Raw genomic sequence first — 9,987 nt, 5'->3', positions numbered from 1 at the left:
CCTGCCTCTGCCTCCCGAGTGCTGGGATTAAAGGCGTGCGCCACCACGCCCGGCTAATTTTCTGTTCTTAACAGGAAGATAAACTACATGAGTATAAAGCATGCTGGGAAGCCGGGCAGTGGTGGCACACGCCTGTAATCCCAGCACTTGGGAGGCAGAGGCAGGCAGATTTCTGAGTTCGAGGCCAGCCTGGTCTACAGTGAGTTCCAGGACAGCCAGGGCTACACAGAGAAACCCTGTCTCGAAAAACCAAAACAAACAAACAAACAAACAAAAATAAACCATGCTGGGTACGGGAGAACACATAAGGACAAAAGAGAAAGCATGAGGAAAAATGGAAGGACATGGGTAAGCTATAAAAGGAAAACATAACACTTGAGACAATTGGGCAGTGGTAGCTCATGCCTTTAATCCCAGCACTTGGGAGGCAGAGGCAGAGGCAGGTGGATCTCTGAGTTTGAGGTCAGCCTGGTCTACAGAATAAGTTCCAGGAACAGCCAGGACTAAACAGAGAAACCCTATCTCAAAAAACAAACAAACAAAAAGATTGAGACAAACCCAACAGGCCTCTCTCCATACAAGTACTTATGAAGCAAGGGAGGGGACCCTGGATACTGTGGGAATTCTTCTGGGTTTGTTCATCTGCATATCTTAAGGGTTTTTTTGTTTGTTTGTTTTTGTTTTTGTGGCAGCAATCTACTCTTTCACATTAAAAAGGAATCCTAAAGAAGGGTTAGAAATTCCTCAAGGGAAGAAACTTCCCATGATGGAAATCAGCCCTGACAGGTTTTAATCTGGAAAAAAATCACCCTAAATTATCCATGGCCTCCTCCTTCTCCTAGAAAAGAAAAAGAAAGATCAGAGCTATACAGGAAAACCATCTGCAGCCTTGAAAACCTCACAGTGGCTGAGGGATGCTCCAAAGTCATGATCCTCTGCAGACAGGAAACACCAGCTCCAAGTTCTCCTTCCCACAGCCGGCTCAGTCTGGAGAGATTTGTGTGTGTCCTGCTTCCGAAGATTCCAGGCTGCAGCTGAGAATCCTGGACATTCTGGCAATGGCGTTCAGTACGCTCCAGGGTACAGATGCCTCTACTCATGAGTGCTACCCAAAGGGCTGGAGGCAAGAATTCAGGCAGCTAGGGAGGGGTATGAGACTTCTGCTTGCCTATCTCTAAGCTAGTTAGTACAGGCAGATTGGAAGCTGCAGTTCTGTGGACCTTGAAGTCCTGATAAGGAACCTGCCAAGTGCTTCATATTTAGATTAACAATACCAATAAATAAACAAACAATCAAGGAACAAACTTGGGCTAGTCACGTACAGAATCCAACTTGGGTTTCAAAAAAAAAAAAAAAAACCAAGAAGATGAAAGGTATGTTAGAATGGTATGTGATTATTCTGGCCCCATGATAACAAGCTCTTATCCATATCATGAGGTGACATCCAGGGTGGCTAATGTCCCATATTCTGTCCCGTGAGAGGTACATATTACCTCTAGTCACAGATTCATAGGATCACAAATGACTGGATTTTAAAGAGAAAGCATTTTCATAGGACAATATGGCTAGGGGTGGGAATTTGGGTAGCTTCCATCCCTAGTTAAGGGCACTTCCCCGGAACCTAAGCAGTCCTCTTGAATATCCCTGTTCTGTCCACATTTTTTTAACCAAGCTGCATTGTCTCAGCGATGAAACCACAAACGAAAGGGCTCCTCAGAAATGTTGAAAGCGAATAGGTACTTTCACTATCAGTGATGGTTTCCTCTTTTCCCACAAGATGTCTTATCAGCTTTCACCCTGAGAAAAACCATAAAAAGAAAAGAGAAATCTTACGCAATAGTTCTCTAAATAAAATGGTACGCAACAGACTAGTCATCCTCAAAAGTGATGTTGTGTAAGGAGTCAAAGTACAGCATCCAGCAAAATCAATACCCTATTAAGTTAGGTAGGATTCTGGATATCAAAGAGCAACGAACTGAATAACTTCAAGTATAAGTACGTGACCCAGGGGATTAATCACACACTGTCATGATGAAATTAGGACAATTCTTCCAATCATTAACATTTTGCTTACCAAAGTGTGCTTTTCTGTTTGCCTTTCTGCTAAATGATAACCGTTTTTCAGGTTGAATCTCCTGATAAAAAGAGTTAAAAACAAGACAGGAGCTGTGCTGTAAAGGTCATACCTGCCCCTTCAACATGAAATAGCCAAAGGGCAAACAAATGAAAAATGTCTGGATTGTAGGGAGAATTTGTAAATAGCCCCTGGCAATCTGTAACTTTGTAAAAGTCAATGCTAACCTGGGGTTCTGAGAGGACCTCCCCCAACCGACACACTCTCCATTCTTTAAGGACATGCTGTTGAGATTCAGAGCAACCTGAAGGGAACCTGGGCTAGCTTCCGACAGAAAGGCAACATCGTTCCAGCAATCTGTCTACCTTAAAAAAAGTTTCACCCCTTAGCTTTTCTAATATCAATCAACACTCATGCGGCTGTTCCTGTGCCTAATAGCTATGATACAGTTTCTGCACAGTAAAACATCACCCAAAGGTCATCTCCAGTAGGGAAACACAGAGATTTCAGGACCATTTTTTAAACTCCGTATTAATGTCTCATTCTCTAAACCTTGGGATACATACAGACTCTCAGACCAGACTGACTGTGGCCTTTGCAACCTGTGAAGCAGGTCTAGAGCTCAGAGCCCTCAGCTGATTGGAAGCAAAACTCTCTCACTGGATGGAAGGCTCCTTTGGGCTCTAACACTAAGATGTAAGAAGAGGAGACAGCATAGAACATGAACTGAGCTGGAAATGGAGGACCTGGAAAGGGTCACGTAGGTCAATTAGACCAATCTCTTGTTCTGAGACCAAGAACTAAAATTCCAAAGTAGGGGGCTGGTGAGATGGCTCAGAGGGTAAGAACCCAGCTGCTCTTCCAAAGGTCCAGAGTTCAAATCCCAGCAACCACATGGTGGCTCACAACCATCCGTAATGAGATCTGACGCCCTCTTCTGGTCTGTCTGAAGACAGCTACAGTGTAGTTACATATAATAATAAATAAATAAATCTTTAAAAAAAAAATTCCAAAGTAGATCTTTAAACCTCCAGGTCTACCCTGGCCCCTCTGCCTAAGGACCAGCAGCACTTAGTATTTTCTGGAAACCTAGCTAGCTCACCTGCAATTCCGGACCTTCTAAGGAGGGCCTGTCTTCACCTAGTGAATGTCCATGTGTGTCCAGTGTTCTTTGGGCAGATTCCACCACAGGTTCTTTACTGTATAACTAAAGAGCGTCATGCAGGCCAAGGCTAAAGGAATGTTCTGGGCCGCTCAGCAGGTCTCTGTGGGAGGCTGTCAGACCCGGGCTGTGCCAGACAGGTAGTTGGATGCAGACTAATAGCTCTTGTCAGAGCCCTGACCCACATCCACACTTTATCAACATTCTTCCTCCCCTTTCCCACAAGCACCCTTCCTGAACACTACCCCAGCCCCTACCCTTCTCAGCCATCAAATTCCTGACACTCCCAATGCTTCCTGCTTCTGCTTGCTGTCTGCAACCCAACTCTGGTAGGAGTTAAGGAAGGGAAACCCACATCAGGGTGTGAGGAGAAGTGTCGGCCCCACAGGCTGCCATACTCTCTCATACTGCCAGGACCTTAGGGCATCCAGCCGCTCTCAAATTCTCTCTCGCCATGAGCTTTAATGTTCCCAGATCTTCTAAATTAGCAGCTGGAACCTGACAACCACCCCCCCCCTCAACTGCCCCCCTCCTCTGCCACTCCAATCCCTGCCTTGCCCCAAAGAGTACAAGCAGCCAGGCTCCCGCAGAGTGTGATACACTGTTGACTCATGCTGGTCAAGGACGGTGGCCGCACACACCAATCGATGGCACTGCACTCAGTGGCAGCTCCAATCCACCCTGCTCGGTCCCGTTCTCCGCCGTCCCCCCCGCCCCCCCCCCCCCGCCCACAGCCCCAGCAAAGAAAGCACAAATGTATATTCTAGGAGGTGGGCACCCCATCTCTCATATTCACTATGGCAAACACAGGAGTGCACACACCAAGGCTCTTCAGGTGTCATGTTTAGGTATTTTAACCAAAGAATGAGAATTCCAACAGGGCTGTTCATCTGATGATGAATGTATATGAAAGTTAATTCATTAAATTACAAAAAAAACCAACCAAACAAACAAACATCATTTTGGCAGAGTTTTTACAAGAAGTAATGCTATATACATGTTATAGACACAGTTTCTATAAAACACACTATCTACCATCTACTTACATTTAATTGTCCTGCTATTTCTAGTTCGTGTGAGATCAATCTCAAATGAGTCAGTTTCCCTGCCTGTAGGGACTGCATCATCTCTTAACACCAGGGTCAGAGGCACTGGCTGAGCAAAACAAGATTTTAGGAATCTTATCAACTATCTTGCTTGTAAGAACAGACACCAGGAGCCAAGTGCTCTGAAATGGCTTTGGAGTTAAGGCAGCAATGTAAGATGCCATGTAAAAGTTGGGTATACCCTTTCAAAGTGTTCCATAGATTCCCCAAATGTTGCCCCCACCCCCCCTCCCGCTAAGTGCACCTCTAAAGTCGAGGGAATAGCTACGGACTTAGGAAAGTCAGTCAAGATCAGCCTCCTAAAACTTAAAACCTTTAAAGTCATAATTTAAGCTTTAGACACAAGTTCAAATTACCTCTCATAAATAGAAACAAATTCACTTTTTAAAAAATGAGGTCACATTTAGTCACTTTATCAAAACAACTTAAAAACTGGTATAGATACCGTATGTTAAACCAAAGTTAAGGTCTCAATGCAATGCATGTTGGTTAATTAGCCAGTGCACCAAACATTTTCAAAACTCTACAAGAACCGATATTTCTTTCTCTCTCTCTCTCTCAGAATTTTCCAGTTTGTCTGTAGCAAAACATTATTCTAAAGTCCGGTCTCTAAACGTGGCCGATGACTGTCATCCAGCATTAAAGTAGCCTTTATCCCCCTCAATGTCCACCTCCTGGTCAGAATCCTCTGAGATCTCCGAGTCGGGGTCTTCCTGAGAGGCTGGGGAGGGTGAACACTGCGAACTATCCAAAGAGGCACCTTTATTCTGTTCACTGGGCAAGTCTTGTTGGCCCTGCTCACAGGAAGTGTCCAAACTGTCCAACGCATCCTTTTTGTTGCTTTGAGGATTCTCCTGATGATAGGATGAAGATGCAGTTGGTGAGAGCAGAGACATAACAATCAAAGTTGGTTTGGGGTTTGTTTGGTTTTTTTTTTTCAGCCTTTACCACGCCTACAAAGTCTAGTTTACCAACTGTTTTCTTCGTTAAAATCTTTTTACTAAGAAGATACACTTGTGATTCGTTTCCCCATTTGAAAGAAGAGGGAAGAAGTCAAACCAGAGAGAGATTATACACTTATCACAGACCAGTGGGTTCAAGATTTGCAGAAGTTTAGGAGAGAAAAAAACAAAACAAAACAAAACAAAACCCTCAGTTCAATTCAGACAGTGCAGTTCTCATCTTTTAGATATCACCCCAAACAGGGTCTTCTAGCATTTTAAAAGAACAATCATTAAAATGGCTGGGTTTGTTACACGAAAACCTAACCCCCTAAAAAAGAGAAGGATGAAGCCAGGCGTGGTGACATACGCCTTTAATCCCAGCACTTGGGAGGCAGAGACAGGCGGATTTCTGAGTTTGAGGCTAGCCTAGTCTATAGAGTGAGTTCCAGGACAGCCAGGGCTATACAGAGAAACCCTGTCTCGAAAAACCAAAGGAAAAGAGAGAGAGAGAGGGTGGGGGGGACAAGGGGGAGGAGGAAGAGGATGAGGATAAGAAGAGGAGAACAACATGAACTAAATTAAGAGACTGAAAAATTATTCAATTGAATCCTTTTCCATTTGTTTCCTCAAGTAAATTTACGAGAACACACATACATAAATATGTACCAAATTACAAAATCATGGCAAAAAAATTCACAGAACCAAAACTAATATTGATAAAAAAGAGTTTGCAATTTGCTTAAAATCTAGGCAAAAAAATTCTGGGAAAAAAATATTTTTTCCATATTACATAGAAAGCACTATTTTAAAAGTCCTTGGGAAACTAGTTCCAAGCCAAGTCCAGCCAGTGAATTTTTAAGTATGTAGACGTCTGATATGAATGTAAGTATTTTATAGAAACACTGTCACTCTCCAGTCACCAAGTCTGCTAAGGATGTACACGGCTAGAGAGAGGGAATCCTCAAATGTTTAAGTACGATGAAGCCCCAGGGAGTTATTCTGTTCTTTCAAAATGTTCTTTGGGACAGCATTTAAAATATAGAGAGATATAAAAGCATGAGCAATACAATTTAAAATCTACTTTAAGCTTTCCTCATTACTAAACTGTTTTGTTTCAAACCATTTTAACTGTTATTTAAAGCTCTGCCAAATGAACCATTCAGCAGTCGACCGATGACTCTGGAAACCTCCAGGTCGGGACAGCAAAAGCAAATCTTTAGCTCTAAGTCAGTAGGGCTGCTCTGGAGGGTGACTTGGCCCTTCCCCTCTCTCACATATTTCTTAACAAGGTCATTGAAAGACTATTAGGATGTTTAAGTTACTATCCAAACAGGTGTGGACATTTCTTTGTGGGTTTCATATTCATTTTAAACAGCTGGCAGAGGATGGGTAATAACTTTTAGAACTCTTTGATATTTAAGTCTTTTTTCTTAAAAAGTGCAAATAGGACTTAAAGGCGTTTGTGTCTTTATATTTACCCTTGAGTCCTGCCTGCTTTTATTATGGGTGTGTAAATAAAAGAAACAATTTTCTCGCAAAGATAACTACTTAAGTCATTTACTGTCAATTACTTTATCTTTCCTGCGTTAATGAGATAAACAACATATGGGGTTTATAAAACAATTAGCCAGGCCGGTTTACTGGCCAGTGTGTGAAGCCCTGGCATAATGGATATAGGAACTGCATTAGGTGGCTTTTAGCATTAGTGACACCTGAGCAACTCATCCTGAACTTCGGCAGGAGTATTTGCTTTTTTAATCAAGGTGAAGAGGTTAAATAGTCTCTCAAATGACTTTTGCATACAACCCATAACAGGGCTCCGCATTTAGATAACATGATACAAACATTTATTTCCATAGAAACAGAGCCATTGTCGATACCTGTTTAAGTCTTCTCCATTTAGCTCGGCGATTCTGAAACCAGGTTTTGACCTACAGAAAAGAAAGCAGGTTCGGAAGAAAGTCCCAAATCCCGGCGGACCTGGGGAGAAGGGACTGGGGCTATGGGGCCCTGCAGCTGGGCCGGGGTCCGCCAGCAGCGCGCGGTAGTGGCTTACAGTAGTGCCCCCCCCCCCAGCTCCATGAAGCCTGATGGTGTGTTTGGGTGTCGAGGGGAGGCTGACCTGTCTCTCGCTGAGCTGTAACATCTTGGCCAGACGCTTTCTCTCGGGTGGGGAGAGGTATTTCTGAGTCTCGAACTTCTTCTCCAGCTCGACGGTCTGGTCGTTGGAGAACCTCACTTGACCGCCTTTCCTTTTGTGCAGAGGTCGCTGGAGGAAGGGGCTCCAGAGCAAGGGCTTGCCTGTGGGCCAAAAGAGCTGTGGTTAACCAAGGCCTCGGCACCCTCTGAACAGTTCCCAGATCTACCTGGTCCCAAGGCCAGAACGCAACCATGTTCCCATCACATACATGCTCAAGTTAATGGATGTTTCCACACTCCTCACCAATGCACACAAAGTCAGATTAGCCGTTCTACCACCCAGATCAGCTCTGGATACTCAAGACGCGGCACTACCCGCCCAGCACACCTGTGGCTAAATGCAAACAAATCTTTTCAACCCCCAAAGAACCCCTGCCGGCCTTAAACCTTATCTTATTTAACCGAACTGACTCTTCTGTATGCACTAACTTTTGCAAAAGACTCAGGGTGCGCTCCTTAACGAGAGCACTTCCCAAGGCCTGCGGGGCGCACAGAAGCGCTCGCAGGGCGCGGGTGTTAGGCCTCGAGTGGGGCCTCCAATGTAGCTGGAGAGCGCCCGGGCCTCCTCTGATTTCACACTCGGCCTGCGGGGGCGGCCAGTTAAAGCCACCCCGTGGGCTATGGCAACATTTCCGTCAATGTGTTTCCTGTTGGTCTGTCTCAAAAAAAAAAAAAAAAAAAAAAAAATGTTGCTTCCTTCTGCTCAGGCCTAGCAGAAACCCAAGGAAACCAGGGCGAGCTATGTAAAAACGTTTGCCCGGGAGCCCTCCTGCCCCAGAGGATACAGAGTTGCGGCCGGTCACACTCATTCTACACGCTGAAATTGTTAAATACAAATTTTATGTACAAAATTATAACACTCACACCCCAAATCCCTGTAGCGGTGAGAAGAGAGGAGCGCTGGAGGCTGCTCTTAATAATTCTGGCATTAAAATGCCAATTCATTAAAATGTTAATTGTCTCCCAGGTCCCCAGTTAAGCTGCCAAACTGTTGACTTTAAACTCTGGAGCCCCCTCTTATTCACTCTAGACCCCACTGGCTATGAGAGGCTGAGGCCCTGAACCCGGTCACCATCGCGTATTTATTTTTAGGAATGTTGTGAGGACAAGCCTCGAAAATCCCAAGCTGCCAACGTGTAGCCCTTCGTATTTGTTCGGGGTCTTCACTTTCCTTCTCCAAATTGATGGTGGTGCAGTGCGTTTGTCCGTCCGTCCGTCCCTATGTCCACAGTCCTACACCTAAACATTTTGAAAGCTGGCATTGTTTTTTTTTTTTTCCTTCTGAGATTTTGCTTGCGTCAGGCTTCAGACTTGGTGCAAAACAGCCTCCAAAGATGGGGGTGGGGGGTGGCGGGAGAGGCAGAGAGGAAGCAACTGGTTATTTTAGCTGCCATAAAGTCACATCCCACACAGAGGAAATGAACAATATCAGAAAAACGGATCCTGGCTATCAGACGTCGAGTGTTTCCTGAATTTGTCTGTATTGAGGATGTCGATAAAATAATCAGCAGTGTGCACTACTCCGGGGGAAGGGTCTGCTTCATGCAGCCAGGAAAACACTTAACAGCTTCAGAAACCAGATTTACTCCTATCGAGAACTCAAGATTTCCTGTATGAACGGAAAGGGTCAGGCTCCTTCACTGCACAAGCTTGTTGAACCAAGCCCAGCCCAGGAACCGCCCGGGCGGGCAGCTCTCCCTGCCCTGCAGGGGCCAGGCTCGGGGCGCCCCGACGTCCTCTTCTCCGGGCCGCTCGCTAAGGGAGTCCCCCACCCACCCCGGGGCGACACGCGTGGCCAGGGACGCCCTCCTCCACCTCCCCAGGAGTCCCAGGTCTCTCCCGACTACGCTTGCCCCGACGTCTGCAAGGTGCAGGAAAAGCAATCTGAGTCGCCGAGCGTCCCAGCACCGGGGGCCCCGCGCCTGCTGTCCCCGCGTGCACCCGGGAGCTGCTCGCTCAGAGCGCTCGCCGCAACTTTTCCACTGCGCTTCCCGTCCGTCCGCCCCTGCCGCCTCCCGCGCGCTGCCACCCGCCGGGAGCGCCTTCCTCACGGACGCCCTCACTCGGCCCCGGCCGCCTTACCCAGGGGGTCGTGGCGGAGTAGGGCGTGCGTGTAGTCGTTCACCGTCCGCGGGAACGGGTACAGAGGGCCTCCGAAGCCACCGGGGCCGTAGGCGGCGGCCAGCGCGGCGGCGGGGTGGTGCGAGAAGGCGGGGTGGACCGGCGTGGGCTCGTACACCGGGGTCCGGTAGGAGGACACGAGGCTGGTGAAGGAGGAGTTGGGGGACGGCAGCGTGGGAGTGGGCGTGGGGGCGGCAGGCCCGCGACCCAGGATGTCGTCGATGTAGAAGGGCGTCGGGTGAGCGGGCTGCAGCAGCGGAGTGGGCGCGTACAGCGGGACTCCCACGGCGGGCGCAGCCGCGGGCCCCGGGTGCGGGAACTGCATGGCCGCTCCGCAGCCCCTCGGAGAGAGCTGCCGGCCAGCGCCGCCGCGCTACATTT

The 9,987-nt window shown here is 47.1% G+C and overlaps 1 protein-coding gene across 1 annotated transcript; it reads right to left on the bottom strand.

Moving 5' to 3' along the window:
• Positions 1 to 4,121: 4,121 nt before the first annotated feature.
• On the bottom strand, positions 4,122 to 9,987 carry Hhex (hematopoietically expressed homeobox). Its single transcript, XM_021151810.2, has 4 exons — positions 9,568 to 9,987; positions 7,409 to 7,587; positions 7,167 to 7,217; positions 4,122 to 5,196 (listed from the first exon to the last, which is right to left on the bottom strand). Exons 1-4 carry the CDS (start codon positions 9,929 to 9,931, stop codon positions 4,972 to 4,974), a joined length of 819 nt encoding a protein of 272 aa, XP_021007469.1. The 5' UTR covers positions 9,932 to 9,987; the 3' UTR covers positions 4,122 to 4,971.

Source organism: Mus caroli, chromosome 19 (genome assembly GCF_900094665.2).
Source record: "Mus caroli chromosome 19, CAROLI_EIJ_v1.1, whole genome shotgun sequence".
NCBI classification, from domain to species: Eukaryota; Metazoa; Chordata; class Mammalia; order Rodentia; family Muridae; genus Mus; species Mus caroli.
The sequence above is the reverse complement of the archived record's forward strand: the minus strand, read 5'-3'. Positions and strand labels throughout refer to the sequence as shown.

Excerpts from the sequence above, each read along its gene's own strand:
- Hhex (XM_021151810.2), bottom strand. The coding sequence starts at position 9,931 with ATGCAGTTCCCGCACCCGGGGCCCGCGGCTGCGCCCGCCGTGGGAGTC. Across the intron at positions 7,588-9,567 it reads ACTCCGCCACGACCCCCTGG|GCAAGCCCTTGCTCTGGAGC; the intron begins GTAAGGCGGCCG and ends TTTGGCCCACAG. Across the intron at positions 7,218-7,408 it reads TACAGCTCAGCGAGAGACAG|GTCAAAACCTGGTTTCAGAA; the intron begins GTCAGCCTCCCC and ends TCTTTTCTGTAG.